At 44.4% G+C, this 17,707-nt stretch overlaps 1 protein-coding gene across 1 annotated transcript in view; it reads left to right on the plus strand.

The window, feature by feature from the left end:
* The window catches only part of NBAS (NBAS subunit of NRZ tethering complex), a 678,694-nt gene that overhangs the window by 189,481 nt on the left and 471,506 nt on the right, over positions 1-17,707 (plus strand). Inside the window, 4 exon segments of the mRNA XM_044291127.1 lie at positions 2,170-2,253; positions 9,777-9,810; positions 9,812-9,931; positions 15,640-15,825. Coding sequence (XP_044147062.1) covers positions 2,170-2,253; positions 9,777-9,810; positions 9,812-9,931; positions 15,640-15,825 — 424 coding nt within the window.

The following is a 17,707-nucleotide window of genomic DNA, read 5'->3' on the forward strand; positions in this document are numbered from 1 at the left end:
TTCACAATATACTATGATATTGTTCTTCATAAAGAGCCGAGGGAGTTAATAATTTAATAATATAATTAAAAGCAAGTGAGCCACCAACCACCCCTTAATACCATAATATCTATTATTCACATCCAATCCCTTAATCACGCCATTTTTCCCCCCCTTCCAGATTTCACCATATTTCACATATTCCCCATCCCAAACTGTAAGTTTCAACACAATCCCATAACATACTAACTAGATAAAACATGCATATAGACATAGACTCGGTCTTATCCACTGTGGAACGCATTAATTAGACTGACTCCACCCATATGACATCCCATGGAACGCATGAACACCACTAGATCACATCATTTCCGGCCAGAGGACCGGAATTAACATCCCCCACCACATCAGCCAGCATCTCCGTGCGGTGAAACGCATATATGCGCTCCACACAACATGCACCACTTCCGGCCAGGTTACCGGAATCACCAAGCGCCATACTTCCGCCCTGTGAAACGCATACGTGCGTTCCACACAGCGCACAATTTCCCGTCATGTGACCACTTACACCGGCCAGCATGGTATTTAAATAGCGTCCCAGAACTAACACATCGTTGCATCCAGCGCCCAGGCAGAACCCATACTCTTCACAGGTAACTAACAACCCCTACTCCTTCTCTCACAGGTTGCCACTATGATGTCATTTCCCCTGACTATGTTGATCAACTATGCGGCCACATTAACATCAAGGGATATCTCCATGCCTGCCTACTCCTATATGCAGATCATACCATATGAGCTATTGTCTACAGTATTCCTTTATATACATATGACAACCGATTTATGCAGTAACCTTTCTGCTCCTCCCCCATCAGCTTTATGTCATTAGCGTGTGGTTAATCGTCTATGCCAACCACACAAACAATCATGGAGTCCAATACATACAATTGTAACTAGTAAACCTCCGCAAACATTGCCACATTTTATGCTAATACCAAGTGTGGTGGACATAGACGACATAACCACATTCTAAACTATACCTTCAGGGAATCCGAATAGAATCATGTTTTGCCTTGCATATACTTATACAATCATGTCTATTAATTTTGTTATGTGATTTTTTTACGTAATTTTCCATATTCGATGTAGGTATCGTGTGTTGACAATAAGTACAAATTTTGCCATTTTTTACGTCGACATAGAATCATGTTTTCCTTGCATACATTAATGTTTATGAATATGAATTTATACATGTATATATAGATTTTTTTATGTATATATGCAATCTCTGGACCCCTATTTACTCTGCTGCTTTAGTGCTATCAAATATCACATATTACTTGTATATTGTTCATTGTCCTATTTTTCATTATGTTTATATTTATGTAATTTCATGCTCTGCCATCCGTGCGAAAGTACCTTACATATATGTATTTGCTAATGTTCCAGATAACATGACCACTGATGAAGGTCTACCAGGACCGAAACGTCTGGTCAGAAATTAATCTGTTACCCCTTAACATATAACGGGCCTATGGATGGCATAGAAAAAATGAAAAAATGAAAGAATAAAATTTACTTTATTTGCATAAGTTCCAGACTGAGTGCCTCAATATTTAATTATCTGGATACGGCCTAATAAGCCCTTGATTGGCACCAGTATCAACATTCGAGAGTGCGGTTCCTCACTTCTCCACAAATCCCAGTACATAAGCATATATCATATGAGATACTGACTTTTGGGTTTTCATTACCTGTAAGCCATAATCATCGAAAGAAATAGACACATGAAATAGATCACTCTGTGTGTAATGAATCTATAGAATATACGAGGTTCACTTTTTGACTTGAATTACTGAAATAAGTTAATTTTTTGATTATTTTCTACTTTATTGAGATACACTAGTATAAGAACAGTTTTCAGCCATCGAAGGCACTCTATTCACTGACTGCAAGCAGAGATCATGAAAGTAATCTGAGATCTTGCAGCACAAAATATGGATATAGGAGAATATTCTCTGTATGGTGTATTGTTATTATGTTTCCTAATGATCGTTCTGGTAGCGAAAAGGTATCAGGTCATTAGCTAAAAATGGAGACTCTCATATCTGTGACCAGCATGGCTTCCATCCTTCCTCCGATTTCTTGCATTCATTGTATTTCTTATCTTTGTTTACATGTCCTTCACAGCTTTGAAGCCGGTGAGCTGAAGATTGTCGCCTGGAACGAGCAGGAACACCGCGACAAAGACTGGTGCGAAGAGCCTCGTTGCAAGTAAGTCCAGTAGGGAGCGTAATTGAAAGAAGGCCGACAGACGCACGCTCATCCATATTTAAATGACTGTTTTTTATGTTTTCCACTCAATATGTTAATACTATTTAATAGAAAGAGCGAGGCACATCAAAGAAAGGAGCGGAACATTAGCGCACATTAAGAAAAGAGACCTTCACGGCAGATCCTGTCCCCTCCGCCATCACCCTTTGTTACTTTCACAGAACTAAATTGCTTTCCTTTCTTTGGCGCGCTAAGCTGGGCTCTCTATGAAGTAAACAGGGGAGCACACCGCTTCAGGGGAAAGAATGCAAAGCACTTTTATTAAAAGGCATTCAATCACTTTCACATCAAGAATGCAGGGTTGTCTCTACCAATAAACGCCACCTGATGGCGAGCGTGCCAGGGGGTGCAAATGAGGCTCCACTTTCTAAGCAACTGCTGTGTCCCCTTCACTTTAACTGACAGGGCCAGGTGTGACCACGTTTTCACTGCCTGGTCCTGTCAATCAAAGTGCAGAGGGAGCGGCAGTTGCAGAGAGAGAAGAGCCTTTAGGAATAATGGTAATGTCTGTGTTGCTCCTAGAGGATTATTTGAATATAGTAAAGCATAATTTTTCTCAGCAACGTAGACACATATGAACATGGGACCAACACAGATGTCTTCAGCTGCCAAGTGCACATGTAACAGGTCAGCCAGTGTCATAGGTACAAAACTGCTGACAGATGCCCTATAACCTCCTAACAGTCACATTAGAATAAAAAAAAAAAAAAAACTCCCAAAAATGTCACTTTTTTCATTGTAGATTTTTAATATGTCTGCAGTAAACCTTGTTGGTGCACAACTCAAGGGACACAATTGCATTTTTAAACCCTTAGTGACCTCATTCATTTTAGCTTTAAGGACCAATAATATTTTCCCCTTTGTGTTTTAGCAGTCTAAAACGGAACTTTCACACTAGTGTTCGGGGCTCCGCTTGTGAGTTCCGTTTGAAGGCTCTCACAAGCGGCCCCGAACGGATCTGTACAGCCCCAATGCATTCTAAGTGGATGCGGATCCGCTCAGAATGCATCAGTATGGCTCCGTTTCGCCTCCATTCCGCTCAGCAGGCGGACACCCGAACGCAGCTTGCAGCGTTTTCGTGTCCGCCTGGCCGTGCGGAGCCAAACGGATCCGTCCAGACTTACAATGCAAGTCAATGGGGACGGATCCGTTTGACGTTGACACAATATGGTGCAATTGCAAATGGATCCGTCCCCCATTGACTTTCAATGTAAAGTTAGGAGTCCGTATTAATATACAATCGCATCAGAGTTTTCTCCAATCCGATGGTATATTTTAACTTGAAGCGTCCCCATCACCATGGGAACGCCTGTATGTTAGAATATACCATCGGATTTGAGTTAAATCGTGAAAACTCAGATCCGACAGTATATTCTAACACAGAGGCGTTCCCATGGTGATGGGGACGCTTCAAGTTAGAATATACTAAGAACTGTGTACATAACTGCTGCCTGGCAGCACCCGATCTCTTACAGGGGGCTGTGATCCGCACAATTAACCCCGCACCTGAGGGGTTAATTGTGCGGATCTCAGCCCCCTGATCGGGTGCTGCCATGCAGCAGGGGGCCAGACCCCACTCCTTCCCCAGTATTAAATTAATCGATGGCCAGTGCGGCCCCCCCCCCCTCCCTCCCCAGTATTAAATCCATTGGTGGCCATGCTATAAGCAATGTGCCGCACAGACCTTTCACTTACCAGTAAGAGGAGCGACCGGCCGGTCACAGACAGCGCAGGTAAGTATAATGCTTCTAAAATTGCTAAGTAACAATGGCAGCCAGGACTGCAGTAGCGTTCTGGCTGCCATGGTAACCGATCGGAGCCCCAGCGATTAAACTGGGACTCTGATCGGAACTCTCCGTTGCCACTAATGATGGGGAGGGGGGTGATTTTAATTAGGGGGGTGATTTTAATTAGGGGGGGAGGGGGGCCACCAATGAATTTAAAACTGGGGAGGGAGGGGGGTCTGGCCCTCTGCTGCCTGGCATCACCTGATCTCTTACAGGGGGCTATGATACGCACAATTAACCCCTCAGGTGCGGCACCTGAGGGGTTAATTGTGCGGATCACAGCCCCCTGTAAGCGATCGGGTGCTGCCAGGGGGCAGTCACGTACACAGTTCTTAGTATATTCTAACTTGAAGCCTCTGTGTTAGTATATACTGTCGGATCTGAGTTTTCACGATGTGAAAACTCAGATCTGAAAAAGATGTTATGCAGACGGATCCGTTCTGAACGGATGCAAGCATTTACATTATAGGTGCGGATCCATCTGTTCAGATACCAGACGGATCCGCACCAAACGCAAGTGTGAAAGTAGCCTTAATTGTAATTTTCTTTTCTTCTAAATGAGCCCCTACATAAGAAAATCGCTCAAAAAATAAAAAAATATATAGCTCTCAGAACATGGACACATTAAAACATAATTTTTTGGTTTCAAAAATGCTATTATTGTGTAAAACTTAAATAAATAAGAAAAAGTATACATATTTGCTATCGCCACGATCTGCTCTATAAAAATGGCACTTGACCGAACCCCTCAGGTGAACGCTGTAAAAATAAATAAATTTAAAACTGTGCTAAAACAACCAATTTTTTGGTCACCTTGCCCCAAAAAGTGTTATAATGAATGATCAAAAAATCATATGTACCCCAAAATAGTACCAATAAAACTAAGGGGGTTTATACTGTAAGGGTGCATCAGGGGGCTTCAAATGGGACATGGCATCTAAAAACCATGTGGAGTTCCTTTTCTTCTGCGCCCTGCTGTGTGCCCATACAGCAGTTTATGACCACATGTGGGGCGTTTCAGTAAACCGCAGAATCTGGGTAATAAATATTGAGTTTTGTTTGGCTGTTGACCATCGATGTGTTAAAGAAAAAATTGGATTAAAATAGAAAATCTGCCAAAAAAGTGAAATTTAAAAATTTGATCTCCATTTTCCTTTTAATTCTTGAGGAACGCCTAAAGGGTTAACAAAGTTTGTAAAATCGCTTTTAAGTAACTTGAGGGGTGTAGTTTCTACAATGGGGTCATTTATGGGGGTATCCACTATGTAGGCCCCACAAAGTGACTTCAGATCTGAACTGATCCTTAAAAATTGGGTTTTGGCAATTTTCTTAAAAATTTTAAGAATTACTTTCAAACTTCTATAAGCTTTCTAACGTCCTAAAAAAAAAAAGACATTTCCAAAATGATGCCAACATAAAGTAGACATATGGGGAATGTTAAGTAATAAATATTTTATGAGGTATCACTTTCTGTTTTAAAAGCAGGGAAATTGAAATTTAGAAATTTTTTCAAAATGTTTGGTAAATTTGGGATTTTTTCATCAATAAAGGTGAAATAAATTGACTCAAATTTATGACTAGCATGAAGTACAATGTGTCACGAGAAAACAATCTCTGAATGACTTAATGATAAGTAAAAGCGTTCCAAAGTTATTACCACATAAAGTGAGATATGTCAGATTAGCAAAATTAGGCCTGGTCAGGAAGGGGGCAAGTGGCCCAGATGTGAAGTAGTTAAAGCATTCAGTAAAGCTGTGTTCACATCACTGGAACAAACGCCGATAGGCCGTTCTGGTGATGTCACCACAGGTCCTTCACGACTTCTCTCCACTGCTGAGCTCTGCCCCTCCTGCAGTGATCACATGACAGTGGCATCATCCCAGGTCCTTCACCACTTCTCTCCACTGCTGAGCTCTGCCCCTACTGCAGTGATCACATGACAGTGGCATCATCCCAGGTCCTTCACCACTTCTCTCCACTGCTGAGCTCTGTCCCCCCTGACATCATCAGCTCTGTTCTGACAGAGGAACAGACTACTGGAGTGTACTGTATCCAGCATAGCCAGGGCTCGCTTAATCCCCGATTGCAGACATTAGCCCCGGGTGTCTGCTGCATGAAACAGCAGGAACCCAGCAGCTATGGCACTTCCTTCTCTTCGGAGCGGGCTCCATCTTTAAAGAGAGGACATTTGTTGTACATGTACAGCAGATGTCGTCAAGGGGTTAAAATTGCATGGCAGGTCAATTTCCACCTGTACATAATATGCAATGTGTACATGAGCTTCTCATTCAATTTGCTGGTAATGTATTAAGCTGCGTTTTTTCTGTATGAAAATCTGAGCGGAAGTACCGCAAGTTATCTGCCATGTGTGCATGTAGCTTTAGGGTTATGTATGGCTCTTATTTCTTTACTTTATTGAGTTACGGAAAGATAGAAATAATAATGTATGATTTCATAAATGGATATTGATGTCCTTGTAATTACTGGTGACTTGCTTTGTGATTTCTAAATGGTGCTGGTCATGTTCCAGTTTTCTCCTTCCAAATGCACCTTGAAGAAGAAAGCAGGTGTATTTATCTTCCCGAGCTTCTATAAAAGGTATCAGGGGCCAGAAAGAATGGTATTTTCTCCAGTAACAATGTCTTTGCTAAAAATCCATACTACATTCTGTAATCATTAATACATACACTGCCTTGAGGACTCGGCCAGCAGCTCGCGCTCCCTTTACTCTGCGGATCAGGCAACACCGATGGAATAGAAATGATCAGACACCTTGGCTTCCTGCAAGGACAAAGGATTTATGGGAAGAGAGCAGAAGGGCAGGACACCTTAAAATAGAACCCTGCCTGGGCTTATGGGATTCGGCGCAGCGTACAGTATATTCCAGCTGCCTGCTGTGTAAGCGCCTCTGCTTTATTTCCTCTCTCATTCTGAAATTGAAGCTCACAGGGATCCCTCTTGGAATTAGTCTGGAGGCATAGTAGGCCTTCTCAGAAAATTCATTCCCAGCCTCCAATCCAACTGATAGAAATACACAATCTCCTGCTCCCAGTTATTTTAGATATAATCTCTTCTGGGGTGAAGCTGTCATGTGCCTCCTGAATAAATATGGGTTTTGTCTGCTTTTATTTTTTTCCCTGCGTGTTTATTTAAAGGGCCTCGAAATGTGAAAAATACACTGAAAAATCTGAACAATCTCATTGATTGCTCTTTTCATCTCCTCCTTCCTTTTTATCCTGTTTGCCTCAAAAGGGAAAACTATATAAAGAAAATACCGTAAATTTTAGAAAAGAATATATAAATATAAAATAAATATATATATATATATATATATATATATATACAAACAAACAGCAAAAAGACCACAGCGCATATTATTGATTATATATATTTATATACTCACCCCCCACACCATATTTTTCAGACTATAAGACACACCTAGAAATTGGAGGAGGAAAATAAGAAAAATATTTTAAATCAGAACTCAGATCAAACCCCAATTCATCATCAGCCTGAGATCAGACCTCAGATCAGACATAAAAAAAAAAAAAAAAATGAAATATATAAATAAATATACGGTACTTACTTCCCTTGCTCTGGGCGGAGCTGGCACCCGCTCACCCTCCTTGATCTTCTTCTGGCCCGCACCACTCTGTGACCTGGCGTCACACAATGTCAGGTCATAATGGGCACCTAATGTGCACTACATCCTAACACTGCGCGCAGTCAGGACATAGTGCAGAGTGGGCCTGGAAGAAGAGTACAGCTGGTGAAGCCCTTCCCTCACTGCTCTCCGCGCCTCCCGCATGCTGATGACTGCAACCATATTGGAAGCGGTCATTAGCAGTTGGACTATAAGACGCACTGAAAATTTTCCTTCACTTTTGTGTCTGTGTGTGTTTGTGTGTGTAGGGGGGGGGGGTTCTTATACTTTAGCGAATACTGAAAAAAAGAAAGAGAAAAAAACCCATATATCTATATATATATATATATATATATATATATATATATATATATATATACACACATATATACCGTATACTGTATATATGTTCCATTTATCTGAATGGGGTTGTTTCTACAGCAATGTGCTTGGATTTCTCCAAGCTCTCTTCAGAAGAATTGGACGGTTACAGAAATATCTGCAACAAATCTGCCACTTGTGAATATATACCCTTGTAGTCCAGCGCAGCATTTATAATTCTGCGAGCTTCAGACCTGAAATCTCCCAGCGTTCCCTGTTGCATCAATATCTACGCAAAGCAAGTGTTGAATTCTATAGTATAGCTGCCGACCTACATTATAACGGAGGAGCTATGATGTAAATACAACTCTGGGCTAAGATACGGACTTGTATGTTACTTCTAATGAAGTATTAAAAAGCAGGTACCAGCAGGAACAACCGTGGTCGATCCTGCTGATTAAAATGACATCTGTCTAGTCAAAATCGGTGGTCCCGTTCCAAAAAGAAAATGACTTTTATTATTTAAGCAAAGGCGGGCGTTAGCACACGGGGGAGTGGCCTGGTTCCACAGTGCAGCTCAGCCTTCCAGTGCAGGCCACACCCCCATGTGCGCTTAAAGGGAACCTGTCACCCAAAAATCGCCTATTAAGCTGTTTACAGTACCTTATAGTGCTGTATAGTCGTTTCCTGATGCACTTTTTGTTAGTTTTGCAGCATGTATGCTCAGTCAGAAATCGATGTTATATTCAGCTGCTGCCCCGTGCTTCAAGTCAGGCTTGAAGTCACGGGGGCAGCGGCCTCGGCGTCTTACATGGCCCTCTCCCCGCCCCCCTCTCCCCGCCCCCCGGCCGCATGCGCAGTAAAGGGCGGCAGGAGCGCGGTCCCGGCTGCCGCGCGTACTACGCGCCGTCTTACTTTCGCCGCACTGCGCATGCGCCCGACATCCTGTATCAAACGCGCCCGCGCCCGGCATCTGGGCGCGGGCGCGTTTGATACAGGATGTCGGGCGCATGCGCAGTGCGGCGAAAGTAAGACGGCGCGTAGTACGCGCGGCAGCCGGGACCGCGCTCCTGCCGCCCTTTACTGCGCATGCGGCCGTTGAGCGCGGTCCCGGAATCGGATTTCGGCTGTCAGTCACAGAGGCAGGGGGCGGGGAGAGGGCCATGTAAGACGCCGAGGCCGCTGCCCCCGTGACTTCAAGCCTGACTTGAAGCACGGGGCAGCAGCTGAATATAACATCGATTTCTGACTGAGCATACATGCTGCAAAACTAACAAAAAGTGCATCAGGAAACGACTATACAGCACTATAAGGTACTGTAAACAGCTTAATAGGCGATTTTTGGGTGACAGGTTCCCTTTAAGACATCCTTTGCATAAAAAAAAAAAAAGCCTTTTTTTTTTCTCGGACAGATATCATTGCAATCCGCAGGATTAATTCTACTGGGCATTATGCCGGGTTTAATAGGCTTGACCCTGCTGACTTGTGCTATTTAAAGGGGTTGTCCAGGATTAGGAAAATATGGGTGCCTTTTTCTAGAGACGGCGCCTCACCTGCCCATGGGTTGTGTCTGGTATTGCAGATCAGCTCCAAGTGAATGCAGTTGAGCTGCAATACCGCACACAACCTGTGGACAGGTCCGGTGCTGTTCCTGAAAGAATGTTTTTCTGATTTTCTGACTACATACATGTTGTGTTTGTCCTGTTCTACAGGTCACAGGTAGAGCCCGGTGCACCAGATCTGGCCTGAGTTTCTGTATGAGGAGCAGCCTGTACTACTGATCTACAGTACGGACTGTCTGTCCATCGACATAGTGAAGAACTGGTTCTGGAACCGAGCCGAGGAGATTGAGAATTACTCCAGACAGGTAAGTGCACCTGAAAACCAGTTACAGTTATTATAGGGGCTGTCTCATAAAGATTGCCACTGGTCTAGGTCTTGCTGATGTTTCTGGGGGACCAGGGCTTCCATTGGCAAGTTGGCATATGGACAGAAACGGTCTTGATGAGACAGTCCACTTAGGCTACTTTCACACTTGCGTTTAACTTTTCCGGTATTGAGATCCGTCATAGGGTCTCAATACCGGAGAAAAACGCTTCTGTTTTTCCCCGTTCATTGTCAATGGTCACAAAACTGAACAGAACGGAACGCTCCAAAATGCATTCCATTCCGTTTTGTTGCGTTCCCAAACCGGAGAGCAAACCGCAGCAACCTGGCATGTGGAGCAAAACGGATCCGTCATGACGCACAATGCAAGTCAATGGCGCTGGATCTGTTTTCTCCTTTACAATGGATATCGTTGGCAAAAAGAAAGCAAAAAAATTAGAATAAAAAAATCCCACAGGGTGAAAGATAAATCCCATAACAATCACTCAGCTTCTTTTCATACAGATGGTGTATGTAGGGTATGGATGCATAGCGCTCTGTGTGTATTTTAGCATATACTGATTACATTGTGCTTTGCGGTCAGGGTGGTTCCGCTGGCCGGCTTCCTTAAAAGGGTTCTCCCATGATTAACGAAAAAACTCAAAATCAGACATCATATAGTACATGACAATCTGGTTTTTAAAAGCCCTGTACCTCACGTGGATACAGAGATATCCCCATTCGTTGCTCCAGTTGCACTGCTAGATTTATTTCAAGCTGACAGCTCAGGGGGCGTGTCCTTCCTCAGAGAGAATGTCCTTTCTGATGCAGCTCACCCCATCACAGCTCAGGGGTCGTGTCCTTCCTCAGAGAGCGTGTCCTTTCTGATACAGCTCACCCCATCACAGCTCAGGGGGCGTGCCCTTCCTCAGAGAGCGTTTCTGATACAGCTCACCCCATCACAGCTCAGGGGGCGTGTCCTTCCTCAGAGAGTGTGTCCTTTCTGATACAGCTCACCCCATCACAGCTCAGGGGTTGTGCCCTTTATTGCTGGTGCTCTCCCTGTAGCTGTCACAGCTTCTCACTGTAGATTGAGCAGGTGGCAGTTGAGGGATGGGACTGAGCCTCTGCCTCCACCTCAGTGATGTTACTAAGGAAAAGAACAGCAGGTGGCGCTGTACAGATAGATCTTGTTGAATAACTCTTTTCCAATTACAAAAGTATTCAGATTTAGCTGCTGGTTTGAAAAATGTAGAACATTTTATCTTTGAATAACCCCTTTAACCCTTTCACGCCCAGCGCCATACATGCACGGGTTTTTAAGGCTGGCGCCCGCTGCGGGCGCCATAGCTGCGGGCGCCATAGCTGCGGGCCACCTGCTTTTTTTTTTTTTTTTGCAATTTCACCCAATTTAGAATTTTTTCCCGCTACCCACTACATTAGGCTACTTTCACACTGGCATTTTGAATTCCGTTTGTGAGATCCGTTTCAGGGCTCTCACAAATGGTTCAAAACGGATCAGTTCAGCCCCAATGCATTCTGAATGGATGCGGATCCGCTCAGAATGCATCAGTTTGGCTCCGTTCCGCCTCCATTCCGCTCTGGATGCGGACACCAAAACGCTGCTTGCGCTGATGCAGAGCCAAATGGATCCGTCCTGACTTACAATCGGAGCGGATCCGTTTTCACTGACACAATTTGGTGCAATTATTGAAAACGGATCCGTCCCCTATTGACTTTCAATGCAAGTCAGGACGGATCAGTTTTGACTTTGTTCTTCATAATGCAAACGGATCCGTTCTGAACGGATACAATCATTTGCATTTTAGGCGCGGATCCGTCTGTGCAGATACCAGACGGATCCACCCCTAACGCATGTGTGCAAGTAGCCTAATATGCAATATTAAATGGTGGCGTTGGAAAGTGTCCCGCGAAATACAAGCCCTCATATGGCTATGTGAACAGACAAATAAAAAAGCTATGGCTTTGGGAAGTAGTACTAGAGAAACGCTGGACCATAGGACTCAAGTGAATGTGTGAACAACACAGGGCGCAGGAACATAACCAGGTGTCAAGTAAATTTAGATTTATTCAAGGACAATGCGTTTCGGGGTACAACAGACCCCTTTGTCAAGTCTGGACGTAAACAGCTGAATGGGAGACCCGGCCGCTGCTTGCCGGCACGTGGAGCATTCAATTTGCTGTGTAGTCACTAGTCCAGCATTTCTCTAGCACTACTGCTCACCCGACCGGCGGTTTGGCTCCCGCCCAAGGTTATTGGACAAGTCCGGCTGCACCGACCAACAACTATCTTCATCCGGCCTTCATTGTGGTTGCGCCCAATTTGGTGCAACCCGAATAGGTGAGCGAACCACCTCCCCTTTGTGAAGGCATTGTTGTTTGACTTACTTACCCTCTTCTTTTTTGCCACTATTTGTCATGGCTTTGGGAAGGCAGGAAGCGCAAAATGAAAAGGAAAATAAATAAATTAAATAAACCTCAGGGCCTTAAGGGGTTAAGGTTACTGGCTCATTGTGCTGCTGGTGCCTGATCGGGAAGCCGTCCAGTGGCCCGACACAACCAGTTCTGTGCAATGTGTGGTGATTGGCAGTCTGGAGCCCCGGTGTTACATTACTCCTTCTCATATATTCGATCGTCACGTTGTATAATTGCTATTTTCCAACATTGCCTGATTTTGATTAGGTCGCGAAGCTGCCAACATTACCAGTTTAGATTATTTTACAATTACATGCCCACTTTACTTAAAAATCACGATGTCAAAAAGCTGCATGTCTTCCCCAATTATTTGGCCAGATGCATTCAGTCCTGATTAGAGCCTGGAACACCCCCAGTGATAGCATTCTGTGTCTCTTCCCAGCACTGTCATCATGGCTTTGAGTTTTAATAATTTATATATATATTTTGGGGGAAGATTAGTTTTTATTTCTCTCACATGTGAATGTTCTTTTGAAATGAAGGAGATTCTGGCAGCCATGCTGTATACATAATTCATCCGCACTGTATTAGACTATAATTACACTTTAATCTGTGACTCTCTTGTTTTCTCGGCGCGGCTTCTCCATCTTTTTCACTCTGGTGTAGGCTCCCATGGGTCTGCGCTGTATTGTGGCTCATGCTGTGTGAACCTGGTTCCTTTATTGGAATTCTTTTTGTAGCTCAACATTACTTACTGATAAAAATAAATAAATCACATACTGTTCTTAAAGGGCATCTGTCAGCAGTTTTGTACCTATGACACTGGCTGACCTGTTACATGTGCGCTTGGCAGCTGAAGGCATCTGTGTTGGTCCCATGTTAATATGTACCCGCATGGCTGAGAAAAATGATGTTTTATTATATGCAAATGAGCCTCTAGGAGCAACGGGGGAGTTGCCATTACACCTAGAGGCTCAGCTCTCTCTGCAACTGCCGCGCCCTCTGCCCTTTGATTGATTTTAGGAGAAGTCAGGGCCTGGTGTGAGGACATTTACACTGCATGGTCCTGTCAAAGGGCAGAAGGCGCCGCAGTTGCAAATGGGGTTGCACCGGGTATTAAACCTTCGATACCCAATCTATACTTTTTCACCCGGATCGATGCGATACCGGGATTTGATTTTTCCCGATATTAGGCTGCATTACTGCGCAGCTTTGTATCTTTTCTCATTAGAGAACATGTGTCATCAGCAGCAGAGTGGAGAAGGAGGGAGTCCCTCGCTCCCCACTGTGACACGGCCGTCGCTGCCACCATTATGGGGAGGGTGCTCTGAAACTGCCACTGCCCCACCAATGAAAATAATTGACCCCTAAATGCAAATGTATAAAGTGGGCTGTCGAGGTGAGCCCACTCCATACGCGACGGGAGCCTGCTGTATGATGCATTCGGCACCCGTACATTTGCATTTACGGGTTAATTATTTTAATTGGTGGCCAGCAGCTACAGCTCCCCCCAGTAATTTCATTCAATTTCATTAAAAAAATATCCACTATTGCGGGGAAAGCCGTAATGGAAAAAAAAGAAAAACACGCTATTCGCCATTTTTTAGTCACCTTGTCCGCCTGCAAAATAGGATAGGATTGTTCTATTATGTGCCACACATTCCAAAAAAGGTAGATTGCACACAGCTTTTTGGGTGTTTTGTTTTTCTTTCGCGTGGTATCGAGTATCGCAATACTTTTTTATGGTATCGGAATCAAATCAAAATTTTGGTATCGTGACCACCATAGTTGCAGAGAGAGCTGACTCCCTAGGTTTAATGGCAACGCCCCTGTTGCTCCTAGAAGCCCAGTTGCCGGCACATATGAACATGGGACCAACACAGATGCCTCCAGCACATGTAACAGGTCAGCCAGTGTCATAGGAACAAATCTGACAGAGGCCTTAGCAAAAAATCTCACTGTATAAAGCCCTACTGAATGAAACACTGACCCCTAGGGCTCGTCCCCACGACCGTTGGTGTCCCGTTCCTGTATTGTGGACCGCATTTGCGGATCCGCAATGCACGGGCACCGTTCTGTTGTCATTCCGCATCACGGATGCGGACCCATTCATTTCAATGTGGAAGAGGGACCTTCAAGCCCCTTCAGAGACCAGAGGCCTGGGTGTGACCACTACCTTTACCCCTGTATAGCTACATACATTTTGAAAGATCTTAACCTTCCCATTTTTTTTCTTTCCCATAGGCCTCTTTCACATGACCATTTTTTTTACCCCGTTTACAGGCCGTTTTTTGCGTTCCTTATACGGTCCGTATACGGAAACCATTCATTTCAATGGTTCCGCAAAAAAAGGAACACTTACAGAAATGCATCCGTATGTCTTCCATATCTATTCCGTTTTTGCGGAACCATCTATTGAAAATGTTATGCCCAGCCCAATTTTTTCTATGTAATTACTGTATACTGTATATGCCATACGGAAAAACAGAAACAAAAAACGGATCCGTTAAAAAGCCATACAGTCGTGTGAAAGAGGCCATAGTGAAATGTTAATATTTCATGCAGTTTCCGGTAATGCTGTGATTTAATGGTGACGTAGGGAAGTCCATGAGTCTGAGGAACTATAGCCTGAAGGTGCTTTCCAAATATGTTTGGTCTTCCACTGTTCCTAAGAACTAGGGAACCCTTGGTCATGGCTGAGAAGCAGACTTTCCCTGTGAGCTCATTTGGTCTTTCCAGTGTTTTTCATTCATTTCAAGTTAGACTGTCGTCAGTCGTGCAGATCCCTTTTTTATAGAATGATGTGAAGGTTAGTCCCCTTTAAGTACCAGTTAATAGAGATTTTCTGCATTGGTCAGTCTCAACTTGTTAGAAGGTTCCTGTGACAATAAGCTGTTCTTAAAGTTTCCCCCTCCTGGGACCTACAGTGATCAGCTGTAATCTGTGGGGAAATCAGGTGTTTCATTTCCCTATAGCGCCACCACAGGACATATTAAGCATTACACAGTGTCCTCCAGATGGGTCCTCCAGACTGATATACGCTCTTGGTAACTACAGTATTCTCCACTCTGGTCAAGCAGTGAAGTTCCTGAACTGATGACCCCCATGAATTACTTCTAACTTCCATAATAGGATATATGTACAATGGGTTTTTGAAATCGGACAGCACCTTTTAATTGAGAAAAAATATCTCTGTAGTTGAGTCTTTGGTAAATGTTGTGCAATGTCTTTTATGTTTTTCATTTACTGGAAGTCATTATCTCTGAATTCTAGGTGGATGGTGCACTTTCTTTGGTGCGTCTGGGAAAAGAGAAGAATATTCCAGGTTTGGAGCTGCTTTGTGATGATCTGGTCACGTTGGAGACCCTTGTGTATGAAGCCAACTGTGATGTGTCATTAACCCTCAAAGACCTGCACCAGCTCAAGGACATTGAGAAACTACGGCTTCTTTTGGAAAATGTAGGTTGTACTAATGTACTGTTGTACTATCCCAGTACTATCCCAGTACTGACCCCCACTAATCTGAAATTGATAACTTAGGATAGGTCATCAGTATCCAAGTCCTGAAAAAAAACCTTAAGCTCAGTGAGGTCAACAGCTTTGGCCAATCCCTGCTCATATGTAAGGCCTCTTGACAAAAAGCAGATCACAAATTATCCCACTGCATGGACCCCCAGAATTATCTATCATTTGTGGAGAAACCTGGCAAACACTATTCTGTTTCGCAGCAGGACCACCACACGGGACATGAAGCATTACACAATTCCCATACAAATAGGTTGGCTGTGTAATGCAGGACAGGGTAGGTCCAACACAACAAGACACTCTTTGGGGGATTCCACCCTATTAAAAGCAATATTTCACCATCATTCTGGACTATTATTTGAGGCAACACATGAGTAGTACTGCAGATGAGTCCAGATTACCATTTTTATTTTATTTTTGGGAAGAATGGATGCAAATGAGCTCTTAGCAAGCTCTGCCTCTAATGCCACCAGATGTAAGGCAGCTATCCTATCAGTCAATGTTCAACCCTTTAATTAGGCCTTGAGACCTGACTTGGATATTAAATAAGCCAGCATCTCATCTGCAGACAGCTGTTTCGGGTGATTGTCCCTCATCAGTGCAGAGCAGAGAGCACTGGCTTAACTGGGTGAGAGGCCTAGGTCAGGATTCGGGGGGTACTATCTCTCTTTGAGGAGAGCACCTTAATTGGTGTTATTTTCCTACTGCCCCCTATTCCCCTGCTGTCAGAATCGAAAGCTGTGCTGAAATACACAGTCCAGACTGCTGTACAGTGCCATCATAACGAGAGGACTCCTGTGCGTATGCGCAGCAGTAGTGGCAATGTATTTCAATGCAGCATTAAACACCGACAGCTGGGGAAAGAGGGGCATTTGGAAATGATGATCTGGGCTCCTTATCCACAGGACTACTCATGTATTTCAGCAGATATTACTCCAAGATCATGGTGACAGGTTCCCTCCTAACAGTGGGTATGAAAATTATTTTCCAAATTTGGGCAACCCCATTAAATGAAGATTTTGCTGTTCATACTTCCTACAAGGTTTAAAGGGACACTGACAGGCCCAATTAGCATATTGAGTTATATATATCACAGTACAGGTCATATAAAGTGTATTAGAATCATGTAAGTATCCCCCCTGCCCACCTTATAAATACGGAAATATAAAGTTTTATAACCTGCTTGTCTCCTCTCCAATCTGCCCAAGGGGCGGCGTTTCATCTGAAAATGCGCCCAGCCAGCCGCTCCCAACTGCCGTTCTGAAGCCCCGCCCAGCTCATCAATATTCACGTGGCTGGGCGGCGGCTACAACTCTCCAGGTCTCGATCCTGCGCATGGGCAATCGAATCCTCCTGGCATCGTTCGTGTGTAATCTTCTTCGCCTGCGCCCCGCCGTGGTTAGATCGCGCCTGCGTACACACCCTGCCTGCGTCCCCGAGCCTCTGCCTCATGCGCATGCGCCTGAAGCGCTGCTGCTATGAACAGTGTCTGGCGCATGCGCATGAGGCAGAGGCTCGGGGACGCAGGCAGGGTGTGTACGCAGGCGCGATCTAACCACGGCGGGGCGCAGGCGCAGAAGATTACACACGAACGATGCCAGGAGGATTCGATTGCCCATGCGCAGGATCGTGACCTGGAGAGTTGTAGCCGCCGCTCAGCGAAGTGAATATTGATGAGCTGGGCGGGGCTTCAGAACGGCAGTTGGGAGCGGCTGGCTGGGCGCATTTTCAGATGAAACGCCGCCCCTTGGGCAGATTGGAGAGGAGACAAGCAGGTTATAAAACTTTATATTTCCGTATTTATAAGGTGGGCAGG

The sequence above is a fragment of the Bufo gargarizans genome, chromosome 4 (assembly GCF_014858855.1).
Source record: "Bufo gargarizans isolate SCDJY-AF-19 chromosome 4, ASM1485885v1, whole genome shotgun sequence".
Lineage (NCBI taxonomy): Eukaryota > Metazoa > Chordata > Amphibia > Anura > Bufonidae > Bufo > Bufo gargarizans.